The 14,721-nt window shown below is 39.2% G+C and overlaps 1 protein-coding gene across 5 annotated transcripts in view; it reads right to left on the minus strand.

The window, feature by feature from the left end:
- Positions 1 to 14,721, minus strand: part of DOCK10 (dedicator of cytokinesis 10) — a 262,391-nt gene that overhangs the window by 72,510 nt on the left and 175,160 nt on the right. For all 5 annotated transcript variants that reach the window (XM_027769882.1, XM_006143303.3, XM_027769880.1 and 2 more), the window contains exons 23-26: positions 10,795 to 10,887; positions 8,505 to 8,623; positions 5,896 to 5,965; positions 2,052 to 2,165 (exon numbers count right to left, since the gene is read on the minus strand). In XM_027769882.1, the coding sequence (XP_027625683.1) occupies positions 2,052 to 2,165; positions 5,896 to 5,965; positions 8,505 to 8,623; positions 10,795 to 10,887 (396 nt within the window). The remainder of the gene's footprint in view (positions 1 to 2,051; positions 2,166 to 5,895; positions 5,966 to 8,504; positions 8,624 to 10,794; positions 10,888 to 14,721) is intronic.

Here is a 14,721-nt window from a genome sequence, read left to right on the forward strand (position 1 = left end):
GCTGGGACTACAGGTGTATACCACCAAGCCCGGCCTTTAGAGTGGGCTGGGAATTGAACCTGGGTCTCCCATGTGGCCTTAACCTGCTCTCTAGCTTCAACCAGCACATGTTACCACAGCTGGGCCTATAGTGATTTTTTTTTTCCTGTAAGTTTCTTTATTTCTCTTTCTTTTCTCCCTTCCATCTCCTCCTCATCATCCCTTCCCTTTCTTTTCCTTTCCTTATTTCAACAGAGAGAGAAAAACTCGGGACAGAACCTTTCCAAATCCCTCCCCACCAGTATTTCAGCCAGCTAGAGTTGTGGGCATGCCCAAGTGTACACCTTTTTTTAAATGTATTTTTCCCCATGTTAATTCTTTCTTATTTTTAAATTTAATTTTATTTATTATCATAATCTTTTCATATTACAATGAATCACATATATCTTTACGGTGTATTATATTTCTTTTTCTAGCACCGTTACCATGCCTATCAGTCAAGACAAAGACATTACTATCCACATCACCATCATCAAATAGCTTTTCATCATTTTTTTTCAGATTATTATTATTTATTCTCATTATTTTTTAAACATTCAATCACTATATATCGTTCGGCTTGTATAAAGAATTTACCCAACATGAAATACTTCTCAGACAAGCCCAGTCGAGAATACTATACATGCTACCATCAGAAGGTAATAAACCCTTTCTGTGTCCCACTAATGTCATGCCTCTCTATTTGTTCTCTTGCTATCGTTCTCTATACTCTTCCCTTCTCCTCCTTCCCTGTTCCACACTGTCTTCAGCATCAATAACCATGTTCACTGCTTTTATGCCCTCCAATTTTTTTTGAGAGGTTTTTGCTATAGGATGTGTGCACTCTCCAGACAGACAGAGAGAGACAGAGAGACAGAAAGCGAGAAATCACCCCCCAGGGGGGATGGTCACGCCGCAATCCCTTCTCCTCCATTCTCCTCTCGGGATCTTGGGCACGCACGCACACGTGCCCAGTGCCCTCCAATTTTTTGATCTCTACCATAAAGTGTGGATAGTTGGTATATATTAAGTGGGTACATACAATATCTTTCTTTCATATATTGGCTTGTTTCACTCAGCAATAGATCCTCCATATTTGACCACTTTCTATCAGATGCCAGGGTCTCTCGTCTTTTTGTTTGTTTGTTTTTTGGGGAGATGGTTTTGCTATAGGGCACATGTGCTCACCAGAAAGACAGAGAGAGAGATAGAGAGACAAAAAGCAAGAATCCTTCCCCCCGTCCTCCCATGGCCCTGGGAGAATGGCCACGCTGCAATCCCTTCTCCATTCTCCTCTCGGGATCTTGGACATGCACGCATATGCGCCTGGCATGAGTGTAAGCCACCAGGTCCAGGACTCAAACCATGGTCAACTACATGGGAGTCCAGCGACATAGCCAATACACCAACTGCTGGTCCCATGTCTCATTGCTTTTTTATGGCTGAGTAGTATCATAAGCCTGGTATGTTCAGGTCGACCCAGGATCTGAGTCCTGGGCTTTCCCATGCGGCTCCAGTATTACGCAGTGGTGCCTACTGCCTGCACCTTCGTAGTTGGGCCTAGAGTTATTTTTGATAAACTCACTATCTCTTCTTTAGGTTCCTGCAAATGCATGTGTTTCAACTTTTGGGAGGCAAGTGGCTACTGCTCAGTTTTCCCTCTGCTGTCAGTTCATTCATTCATACAGCATCATTCATCCTTTCCTCGATGTTTTTCCTTCTAACTGTGGCTACAACCCAACAAATGTTATCTGTCTGCACTTAGCAGTTTTGAATGTTTTTGGTCATCCTTGATAGTCATTCATTCTGCCCTTAGGCCAGAGTGCTTAATTTGTATTCATTCTTTCTTTTTCTGTGTTTTCTTGTCACAGATGTCCCTTGTTTAATATGTTTGTATGTTGCATTTTCAATATGATGCTTTTAACAGAAGCTATAAGAGGAATGATCTAGGAAAATCAATGAATCCTATCACCTTCCAGGGGTAAGGGTGATCCATCCCAGTACTAATTAAATGACATTTAAAAATTCTTTACCTTCAGGACATGCTTCACTGTTGTTGGATCATTTGATTTCAAAAGACCAGTCACATTTTTAGCCAGTTCCTCATGTATAGTTCTCTCTTTGCATGTCCTGGTCTTGAACACAAACTGAAGAAAATCCAAAAAGTGATTAACGTTAACAACTTTAAAACGCACAGCTTCAAAAATCATGCCACACAAATAACTCATATGTCAATATTATCTGCTCATGCCAGATTTTGTCATGAAATAAATGTAAGCCCAATGATTAGAGTAGTATACACCTGTCCTATTTAGGGCTTTGCATAGGTAGGGCCTTGCTCACCTAAGCTTTCCTTGAAACTCTTTTTGTAGAAATCAAGAGAAAGAGTGAGAGAGCCATTTAGCAGGTTCAAGGAAACATGGAGGGCTTTGACCCACCTACTTAGGACACATTCCCCTTCTCCTTCCTTCCACTGGTAACAGGTGGCATGGTAGCAATTCTTCATCCTGAAAGGGTAGAGCACCCACTCAAATAGCCACGTGTGGAAGCAAGTGCCTTCCAGGGGCCTAGAGGTGAGCTCCCCACAAGCCCAGGGTCTACCCTCCCATGCTTAGAAACAGCTATCAAGGAGTTCATAAACATTGGCTATCAGTAATATGACAAATGTTGATTATTATTATTATTTTGATAAATAATCAGTTTGGGTATGTACCACTGAGTGCATATAATAGTTTTAGCTTTCAGTATTTATTTTTAAGAATATCAATATCAATGTATACACATACATATATTAAAATATAAAATGTTTATTTATGAATTACAGTATTTTTCTTATAAGTTGGGTTTGCCTCAAGGAAAAACATTTTTTCATAATATTTACAATTCAGACTTCACTATATTTAGAATGAAGTCAAGCATGAGACTGACTCCAAGAAGAGGCACACCCACTCTTGAATCTATTACTACTTCTCTGAACTTGTAACATATCATCACCTACATTATCCCCACGGGGGCTGATTTCTCTAAGCTCATCTCAAAGGAGAAGGAAAAAGCTAAAGGATGAAGGAAATTAGCCTAAGATGAGCAATGTAATTTTCTTCCCACTCATGGCTTATACCTCATAAAATCATAATGTCATCACCAACTATCTAATCCCATGCACAGTTATTTAAACTAATGGTTATTTAAATGAACAATGAAATATCCTTATTTTAAAAATTTGCCCAGACCAGGTGAGTGCCACAAATGACTGTAAACCAAGACATTTAATTAGATTGACTTGAGACACTCATCTTTGAGTAGGACATGGTGTATGTGCATTTTGGATATTGTAGATGGAGTGAGTTAGCAGCATTTAGCACCATTGAACTTGAAATGGTGTTCAGTTTACTTACGAATAAATGCAGATGAAACTATCATAGCTTCGAAGGACATCCAAGCACATACTATTTCTAGCCCATAACTTCTAACTATACGTCTAGGTGTGAGCATAATATCTGTCTAGGCTAAAAAACATTTTTCCCCACCTAGGATTAAAAAATAAAGACTACTTAGTTGAGGTCAAGCTGCATAAGAGCAAGTCTTTGTTGGACCCATCGCACATCACAAATGGGAAACTGAGGTTCTGAGATGCCGACTGCTCAAATTAACTACTTAGCCTTGATGAGAATCTGTTCTCTCGCTAGCTAGTTTAGCGCTCTTTCAGAGTAAAATGCAAGCTGGCAATACTTATTAGAATCAATTTGTTTTAGATAATGAAAATACATTCTAAAATAACCTTAGGAATTATTATCAGTCTGAAATTCCACATAGGTATGTTTCTGGATTTGAACACCTAATAATCAACTAAGTAAGCAATATCTTATATTATAGAGCAAAATGGTCTTGTCAGGGTATTTCAGAAGTCCTGGTTAAAAACAAGCCATAGCAGGAAGCATTTTCAATCCATCTCTCCAAAAGCATTACAGATGAAGAGCCTGGGATGTGAGACACTCATAAAGAACTAGCCTTGGCCATCACAGAAATAATTAGGAAACAATCTAGTTCTTGATATAATCTCCAGTGATTCCATGGGAATGAGGAACATACTTATGTTGAAGTGGAGATGCCAGTGTATATGATTTATTTTTTTTCTCAACCCTTTGGAGATTAAAATGGAAAATTAGGGCACATTCTGAGTAGGTGAAAGCACTCCAGATGATTATATTCAGTGGTAAATTCATCAGTACTCAACTAAGAGTAAGCTATCACCCTATCTTAGCAAACTACAAAGGTATTGACAGTGCAATGGTTTTCTGCAATTGAAATGTGGATCTTATTGGCTAAAATTATGCCATTGGGAAATTACTGTAAAGTAACTGACTACTCTTGGAATATGGGATGTTTCAAGGAAGGACACACACTCATGCTTCAGTAAATTAGAAAGACCTTCAACACCTCTGGCAGGTAAAAATATATAGATATAAAACTATTTTTTTTTCTTTTGCAGAGGGTATCTCAGAGGTGTCTGTTTCCTTTTCGATGAGCATTTTTAAAGCAAGTTTCTAGCATGAAAAACCCACATTCTTCTTTAGTTATCTTTCTAGACATCTAGAATATATGACTATATGTCTATAAATAAGTTAACAGAATAGATTTGTAAGTAAAGAAGTCCTATGTTTTAATTTATGAATTAAAAAATAGAAATTTAGGTCCTCTATGTATTATAAAGTTATTTAAGATAATCTTTTTTTTTTTTTTTGGAGATTCTTTCTCTTCATTCAAGATGACATTTAGCAGGAACTATCAAAGGGCAAACATCATCACAAGTTCAGTGGCATTAATTCCTAGGCCAACCGGAAATGAGAATAGGAACATCTCCGAGTGAGCACTTGACAAAGGACACTGGAAGAAGCAGTGCACACGGATGGAATGGCGAGTGGTTCATGCCGGAAGATAAAGGACTTAACATACCAGAAGCAGGTACAAATATACAGTAACTGGGAAAATGAAATAATGCCTGAGAAAACAATAAAAAGAGCTAAGAAAACATTACAGAAAATACATAGAGCATCTAGACATCTAGAATATATGACTATATGTCTATAAATAAGTTAACAGAATAGATTTGTAAGTAAAGAAGTCCTATGTTTTAATTTATGAATTAAAAAATAGAAATTTAGGTCCTCTATGTATTATAAAGTTATTTAAGATAATCTTTTTTTTTTTTTTGGAGATTCTTTCTCTTCATTCAAGATGACATTTAGCAGGAACTATCAAAGGGCAAACATCATCACAAGTTCAGTGGCATTAATTCCTAGGCCAACCGGAAATGAGAATAGGAACATCTCCGAGTGAGCACTTGACAAAGGACACTGGAAGAAGCAGTGCACACGGATGGAATGGCGAGTGGTTCATGCCGGAAGATAAAGGACTTAACATACCAGAAGCAGGTACAAATATACAGTAACTGGGAAAATGAAATAATGCCTGAGAAAACAATAAAAAGAGCTAAGAAAACATTACAGAAAATACATAGAGCATTCAACATACCAGTAAGAACAGCCTTCCTTCAATTAACAGAGGAATTTCATTGATTTGTAATGTTGACTTCAAAAAGATCACATTTCCGTTTTCTCCTCTATCCTCTTCTTTCCTCTCCCCCCCCACATGATTATTTATTTGCACGTGTACACATTATTTATACATGTAAGCAATACACCTTGGCCATCAGTGGAATGAGACGGAATCCTAATTCCCATAGTTAAAGGGGAATTCTTGATTTTACTGTGGTGAGCTGTGGCCAGCTGGGGGATTTCTAGCTTACGGCACACAGGAAATGAGACAAGCCACGCAGCACACAGGGATATGGCCAAGGTCCAAGGGGCAATTTCATACCTTAATGTAGGACTGGACTGAGTGGTCTAGCTGCTCCTCATGGCACCTGGCCACAATGTCGGTCAGGACCCTGGAGAAACAAAGCTCTTCAGTGGTCTTTTCGGGGAAGACAGAAAGTTACCACCTTCATTTATCCCTGGAGTGCTTGGTAAACTGGGTATTTAATAGTTGCTGAATGAATTAACTATTCAGTCAGATTCAGACTCCCTTCTTGCCCTCCTCACAGCTCCCCTTATACTGCTTAACAACTATAATGCTTGTTAGCCATTTCCTACCCTGAAACGTCTAAACACTAAGACATTAAGTAATGGCTCATGGCTGTAATGTCACACTGGAGACTTTTTGCCAGAGTAGGACGTGTTATCGATAGTACGTGCATTCGTTTACATTGTCTCCTTGGAAAAGGGATCCCGTTAGCACCTCATTCAGACTTAAGACTTTTAACCTCTAATGAATTATTATAGTCTATTTTAAAAGGGCCTGCCTTCCAACCTGAAGGCCCTAAATGCACTTCTGGAAAAAAATAAGTTATGATGCAGTTGTTTTGCTCTCTTTAGCTATTGAATAGATTAGGATTTCTAGTAGCAGTAGTGATAAGGGGTTTTATTTTCACATTAATAATTTCAGTTACCTGTGGCTATCATGCTTAGGAATATCTCAGCTGATTTATCGGCTGGGCTATTTAGGGATTTTACCAACATGTACACAGTATGTGTAGATACAGTTGAAGACTTTCAGTCTGTTTCCAGGACTGGCTGGTTGTGGAATGGTTAAGGGAGTGTTTAATCTTCCAGAATTTCAGGGCTCTACTTTAAAAAATGTGCTAAAATCAATCCTTCTGAAAGAGGCCAATCAATAATATGCCTGTCATGAAGTTTCTGAAAACATTTCAATTGCAAGAGTAATTTCAGTTTTTCAGAATGCTGTGATGTTTTAAAAAGTGGCGTAAGGAATATATGATTCAATAAATAATTCAAAATACTTTTTTTTTTTTGAGAGGTTTTTGCTATAGGGCGCGTGCACTCACCAGAAAGACAGAGAGAGAGACAGAGAGACAGAAAGCGAGAAATCACTCCCCAGGGTGGATGGCCACGCCGCAATCCTTTCTCCTCCCTTCTCCTCTCGGGATCTTGGGCACACATGCATACACGCCCAGGGTGAATTTAAGCCACTGGGGTCCAGAACTCAAACCGCGGTCAACTACATGGGAGTCCAGTGACATAGCCATTACACCAACTGCTGGTCCCTCAAAACCCTATTTCTATAAATAGGAAATTGTGATTTACAGAGTCACCAGCCAGTTAGTGATGTTGAAAGAATGTAGTATAGCCAAATTTAACATGAGAGCATGTTAACTTTAAAGAAAAATTGGAAAAACATTTTTTAAAAGGTCAGATGGGACCAGCAGATAGCGTAATGGCTATGTCACTCAACTCCCATGTAGTCAATTGTGGTTCAAGTCCCAGTAAACTCACCCTGGGCACGTGTTCGTACGTGCCCAAGATCTCAGGAGGAGAATGAAGGAGAAGGGATTGCAGCGTGGCCATCCCTTCTGGAGGGTGATTTCTCGCTTTCTGTCTGTCTGTCTCTCTCTGTCTTTCTGGTGAGCGCACGCGCCCTATAGCAAAAACCTCTCAAAAAAAAAAAAAAGGTGAAATGTGAAATGATACAGTCACTCTATGATCAAAAACAACTTGGCAGTTTCTTAAAAATAAGATATGTAACTACTGCTCAGCGATCGCACTCCTGGGCATTTATCATAGAGAAGGAGTACTTAAGTTTACAACAGAACCTACACATGAATATTTATAGCATCTTTACTCATAATAGACCCAAAGTGGAAATAATTCAGACACCCTTCCATGAGTAAATTTTTAAAAATACTATGGTACATCCATATCACAGGCTATTACTTGGTAATTAAAAGGAATGACTATCAATAGATGCAACAAGCATGATTTCTTGAAGAAACTATGATGAGGGAAAAAAAAGCCAATTCCAGGTTGTATACTGAATGACTCCACATATTTTGGAAAGATACTGTCAGTGAGGTGAAACGGGTAATGGATATATGAAATCACTCTGTACGATTTATTTATTTATTTTACATTTTTAATAATTTATTTATTTTTACATTTTCCCACAATAACATTACATATCAAAAATATTTTTGCTCATACTCCTTAGTTCTTGACAGGTAATAAATAACTTTCAAAATTTCAAAATGCTGAATTTTAAAGATAACGTTCAAAATATCTCTTATAATTTTGTATAATTTTGTTTGTGACTCTATAACAGCAGAAACAGTATGGTTTTAAATATTTTTGAAAAAATATTTACATGTCTTAAAACTGCAGGTGAATCTACAATTCTCCCAAAATAAAACAACCTAATTAAAAACACAAAGAAAAGTTCAGGAAAAAAAGCCTAATGTCTCACTAATAATGAGTGATTAGAAGCTAATGATGCAAGATTGAGAGAAATTCTAATTTGTCACGTGTTCAAATGAAATGTAAAACATATGCTAGTACATGGTTGTTAGTTATGATGGAAGTTTTGTGTAATCACAGATTATAAAATTTCTTATCTAAAGGCAGTAGTATAGATACCTGGAGACAGTTGTGCTTATTTCATCTTCCTCGTTCTGAACAAGAATCTTGAAGAGTTGGTTCAAGATGATAGGCAGAAAACTCATAATTGCATGAATCTTTTCCACATTCAATAAATTCTGTAGTTAAATGGCAAAAATATATATAATTTAAAGCATGTTCTGGATTAAAGACTTAAACTTCAGACCCGAAACTATAAAGCTACTATAAGAAAACAGAGACAAAGCACCACGACATTGGTCTGGGCAATGATTTTCTTTTTATATGAGTCTAAAGAAGTAAGGAAACAGAAGTAAAAATAGACACCTGGCATTACATCAAACTAGAATGCTTCTGTTCAGCCAAAGAAACAATAAACAGAGTGGACAGACATCCTAAGGAACGGTAGCAAATAACTGCAAGCATGTTCATATAAGGGGTTACTATCCAAAATACATAAGGAATTCGAATAACTCAAAAGGAAGAAAACAAATAACCCAATGAAAATACAGGCAAAGGACTTGCATAAACATTTTTGAAAAAGAATACATAAAAATGGCCAACAGGTATATGAAAAAGTGTTCAATATCACTAATCATTAGAGAAATGTAAATTAAAGTCACAGTGAGCTATCACTATATCTATTAGAATGTCTGTTATCAAAAGATGCAAGATAACAAGTGCTGGCAAGAATGTGGAGACAGAGCACTCTCCATTGTTGGTAGGAATGTAAATTAGCACAGATATTATGGTAAACAGTCTGGCATTTTCTCAAAAAATTAAAACTAGAACTAGCATATGATCCAGCTATCCCACTACTGGTTATATATCCAAAGGAAATGAAATCAGTATGTCAGGAGGTGTCTGCACTTCGGTATTCACTGTAGCATTATTCACAATAGTCAAGACATGGACTCAATCTGAGTGCCCACCAGTGGTTGAGTGGATAAAGAGAATGTGGTATATATGCACAATGGTGTACTATTCAGCCTTAAAAAAGAAGGAAATCCTTTCCTTTACAACAACACGGATAAACCTAGAGGGCATTATGTTAAGTGAAATAAGCCAAATACAGACCAACACTGTGTGATCTCATTTATATGTAGCCTAAACCAGTTGAACTTTTAGAAGCAGAAAGTCTAATGGTAGTTACCAGCGGCTGAGTTTAGAGAGAGGTTGGGGAGAGGTTATCAAAGGAAACAAAATTTCAGTTAGCCAGGGAAACATTCAGGAGATAAACCACATGGTGACTACAGTTAGTAACAGTGTGTTACATTCTTAAAAACTTTGGAGAGAGTAAATTTTAAGTGTTCTTACCACAGAAAATGGTAAGTATGGGAGGTAATGGCTATACTGATAAACTTGACTTAACCACTGCACATATATGCCTATTTCAGAACATTATATTGCACGTGATAAATATATGCCATATTTATTTCTCAATTAGAAAGTAAATGAATTAGAAACATTGCCTGTTCTGCTGGTATTTGCCCGAACTTTTTTTTTTTTTTTTTTTTTTTTTGAGAGGTTTTTGCTACAGGGCGTGTGCGCTCGCCAATCAGACAGAGAGAGACATAGAGACAGAAAGCGAGAAATCACCCCCCAGGGAGGATGGTCACACCGCAATCCCTTCTCCTCCATTCTCCTCTTGGGATCTTGGACACACACGCACATGCGCCCGGCGTGAGTTTTAAGCCACCGGGTCCGGGACGCGAACCGCGGTCGACTACGTGGGAGTCCAGCGACATAGCCATTATGCTGCTGGTTCCCTGCCCGAACTTTGACATAAATATTGTAGCTCACCTTAACTGACTTTTATTCTTCTGCATTTAGCATGGAAGCACTGCTAGTAAGACTCTTTATTTATTTTTTTTTTTGGAGAGGTTTCCGCTATAGGGTACGTGTGCTCGCCAGACAGACAGAGAGAGACATAGAGACAGAAAGCCAGAAATCACCCCCCAGAGGGGATGATCACGCTGCAATCCCTTCTCCTCCATTCTCCTCTCAGGATCTTGGGCATGCACGCGCCCTGCTAGTAAGACGCTTCACTTTACTGATTTAAAATAAATTGATCCTGATTTTCAACCATTTTCATTTTGGAAAGCACTGATTTTTTGCTTTTTTTTTTTTTTTTTATCAACAGACAGGATTCATTTAGGAATTATACAATAAAACCATTTCCTCTCTGAATTAATAAGGTAATTGAAAATCCTCAATAATAATCACCTCTTAATTTGTAAAAAATGTAAAGGTCTCTTTTGCCCATTTTTTTACCCTGGAAAGCATTGAAGCTATTGGCATGCCATGTTACCTTACAAGAGCGGACAAAATTTGAGGTAGGTGACTGAGACATATCTTTCTCTCTTTTTTGGCACTGCTGGAAAAATGCATTCACGTGTGGGTCCTGCAACAGCAAAACAAAACAAAACAAAACAAAAAGTGTTTATTTCTGATGACACATCAATTGATGCAAAGTGAGCATTCTGTAAGATTGATGCCTCAATGTGCAAGTACTTAGTCAAGAAGGGAGAGTGACAAAACTTTCACTTTCACTGGATGTTCTGGCCATCTGAAGGCTTACCCTGACTCCATGCCCACCCTCTGTCTCTCCCATACGGTCGTCCTTCTTGGCCACATGACAATGGCCAGAGAGCTACTTCTCTTGGTTGTGCCTCTTTCTTGTCTCTCTTTTTCTCCCTTCCTTCTTTCCTCATTTCCTTCCTTCCTTCTTTCTCTATCTTTTGTTCTTTTATTTTCTTTCTTCCTCCATGTTTATCTTTCTGTTCCTCCTTTTTCTGCTGTCATCTACCAATTTTTTACACATTTCTTAACGCGTGTACTACTAAGATTCCTTAATGAGAGTGTACACTACCTTGTATGCACAGAGACAGCTTCAGAATCAAAATGCTTGGATTAGCCAAAAATTAGGAGGTCCACAGCTAACTTCATGAGACAGAACCAGTTCCTACCTTTGAAGGCTATTTGGAAATTTTCTCCACTCTGTGTTGAGTGACGAAGCTGTGAAGTGGGTAGAGGATTTGCATGAGGGCATCCTTTTTGACATTCAATGATTTTTTTAAGGTTATCTGTAGTTCCTCTCAGATTGGTGTGTGTGTGTGTGTGTGTGTGTGTGTGTGTGTGTGTGTGTGTGTATGATGTTTTCTGCTTCCTGGCTATATTTCTCTCTCTTCTTTTTTTTTTTTTTTTTCATACAGAGATAACTTTTCCTTTCAAATATCTCCATTGGTTCATCTATTTGATCATTATTTATTGAAAGCTGCCTATGGGTCTAGCCCTTGGCAGGCACAGAGAACAGAGTAGAGGGGAAGGCAGATAAGATCGCTTCCACTGCAGACCCTCTGTTACGGCACGGAGACTGATACCAGGCCATGACTTCCACACAGACCTAAGCAATCACTTTGATAAAGGCTTCCAACAAAAAGCAGTGCCATGTGAGTATGTAACAAGATTGCCCAGCCCTGTCTGCGAGGTCAAAGAACAGGGAAGGTTTCTTGGGGGATGTGGCATTTGAACTGAGATCTGAGGCATGGGTAGGAACTGAGTAGCCCAATGAGGGAGAGAGAGAGAGAGATCTCCTTCCCACTAGGGATGGGCCGAGAGTCAAGAAGACCACTGAGTCTTGGGAGAACTGAATGGATGTGTTGTGGCTGGAGGACACAGTGCAGGGAGTCCTGAAAACAGAGTGAATGCTGTGAGTGGAGTGAGTGGGTGCTCGAGGTGTAGACAGAGAAAAGGTGTATGATGATGTCGTAGGGAGAGGCTTGGGCTATTTGGAGAAAACTGACCAGGGTATGATGAAAAGAAACTCAGGACCGTCTAAAGTACATAAAAATAGAATTTGGAGGGATCCAGCAGATGGCATGGTACTTTAGGCACTGGACTTCTGCATGGCCAACTGTAGTTCGAATCCCAGGCCTGGCAGCTTGAAAATCACACCGGGTGCATGTCCAAAATGCTGAAAGGAGAATGGAGGAGAAGGCACTGAGGTGTGGCCATCTCGCCAGGGGATGGCTTCTCACTTTCCCTCTCTCTGTCTCTCTCTGGTGAGTGCATGCACCTTATGACAAAAACCTAAAAATAGTAAAAGGGATTTGATGGAGATTGACCAGAGCTGATGACCTCAAAGAAAAGATGAGTTTAAGAAGTTGTGGGTCCAGGACTGGGCATGATGACCGAATTGGCCAAAGTGCCAACAGTTACTAAAAGAAATTTTGACCCAATACATATGCAATACCAGGGATATTTCATTTTTAAAGAACCTGATAGAGTAGCATGAAGCATAAAACTGAAAAGCAGATGCACATTGACCTTGAGAAAGAAGGCCCATATTTTGTATACTTAAAGTTTGTACTTAATGATTTGTGCCGGGGAACTCTTCACATTGTGATAAAACAAGCTGCCTTGCAATGAAAGGGGTGAATTTCCAATAATGACAATAATTCTGTGTGTGTAGCTTTTTGAAGTTCATGAAATATTTTCACATTTAGTTCCTCATTTTGACCTTCATTACAACCTTTAGTGAGATTTACTGATACCATCAAGACTTCAAGGGATAAAGTGATTTGTCCAGGGTTATTGAGCCAGAAATTGGCCAAAGCAACTCACAGGGGAAGTTCTGCCAACCTATGGCCTTCTTGAAGGCTATTTGGAAATTTTCTCCACTCTGTGTTGAGTGACGAAGCTGTGAAGTGGGTAGAGGATTTGCATGAGGGCATCCTTTTTGACATTCAATGATTTTTTTAAGGTTATCTGTAGTTCCTCTCAGATTGGTGTGTGTGTGTGTGTGTGTGTGTGTGTGTGTGTGTGTGTGTGTGTGTATGATGTTTTCTGCTTCCTGGCTATATTTCTCTCTCTTCTTTTTTTTTTTTTTTTCATACAGAGATAACTTTTCCTTTCAAATATCTCCATTGGTTCATCTATTTGATCATTATTTATTGAAAGCTGCCTATGGGTCTAGCCCTTGGCAGGCACAGAGAACAGAGTAGAGGGGAAGGCAGATAAGATCGCTTCCACTGCAGACCCTCTGTTACGGCACGGAGACTGATACCAGGCCATGACTTCCACACAGACCTAAGCAATCACTTTGATAAAGGCTTCCAACAAAAAGCAGTGCCATGTGAGTATGTAACAAGATTGCCCAGCCCTGTCTGCGAGGTCAAAGAACAGGGAAGGTTTCTTGGGGGATGTGGCATTTGAACTGAGATCTGAGGCATGGGTAGGAACTGAGTAGCCCAATGAGGGAGAGAGAGAGAGAGATCTCCTTCCCACTAGGGATGGGCCGAGAGTCAAGAAGACCACTGAGTCTTGGGAGAACTGAATGGATGTGTTGTGGCTGGAGGACACAGTGCAGGGAGTCCTGAAAACAGAGTGAATGCTGTGAGTGGAGTGAGTGGGTGCTCGAGGTGTAGACAGAGAAAAGGTGTATGATGATGTCGTAGGGAGAGGCTTGGGCTATTTGGAGAAAACTGACCAGGGTATGATGAAAAGAAACTCAGGACCGTCTAAAGTACATAAAAATAGAATTTGGAGGGATCCAGCAGATGGCATGGTACTTTAGGCACTGGACTTCTGCATGGCCAACTGTAGTTCGAATCCCAGGCCTGGCAGCTTGAAAATCACACCGGGTGCATGTCCAAAATGCTGAAAGGAGAATGGAGGAGAAGGCACTGAGGTGTGGCCATCTCGCCAGGGGATGGCTTCTCACTTTCCCTCTCTCTGTCTCTCTCTGGTGAGTGCATGCACCTTATGACAAAAACCTAAAAATAGTAAAAGGGATTTGATGGAGATTGACCAGAGCTGATGACCTCAAAGAAAAGATGAGTTTAAGAAGTTGTGGGTCCAGGACTGGGCATGATGACCGAATTGGCCAAAGTGCCAACAGTTACTAAAAGAAATTTTGACCCAATACATATGCAATACCAGGGATATTTCATTTTTAAAGAACCTGATAGAGTAGCATGAAGCATAAAACTGAAAAGCAGATGCACATTGACCTTGAGAAAGAAGGCCCATATTTTGTATACTTAAAGTTTGTACTTAATGATTTGTGCCGGGGAACTCTTCACATTGTGATAAAACAAGCTGCCTTGCAATGAAAGGGGTGAATTTCCAATAATGACAATAATTCTGTGTGTGTAGCTTTTTGAAGTTCATGAAATATTTTCACATTTAGTTCCTCATTTTGACCTTCATTACAACCTTTAGTGAGATTTACTGA

Source organism: Tupaia chinensis, unplaced genomic scaffold (assembly GCF_000334495.1).
Source record: "Tupaia chinensis unplaced genomic scaffold, TupChi_1.0 Scaffold000095_1, whole genome shotgun sequence".
Classification (NCBI taxonomy): Eukaryota; Metazoa; Chordata; class Mammalia; order Scandentia; family Tupaiidae; genus Tupaia; species Tupaia belangeri.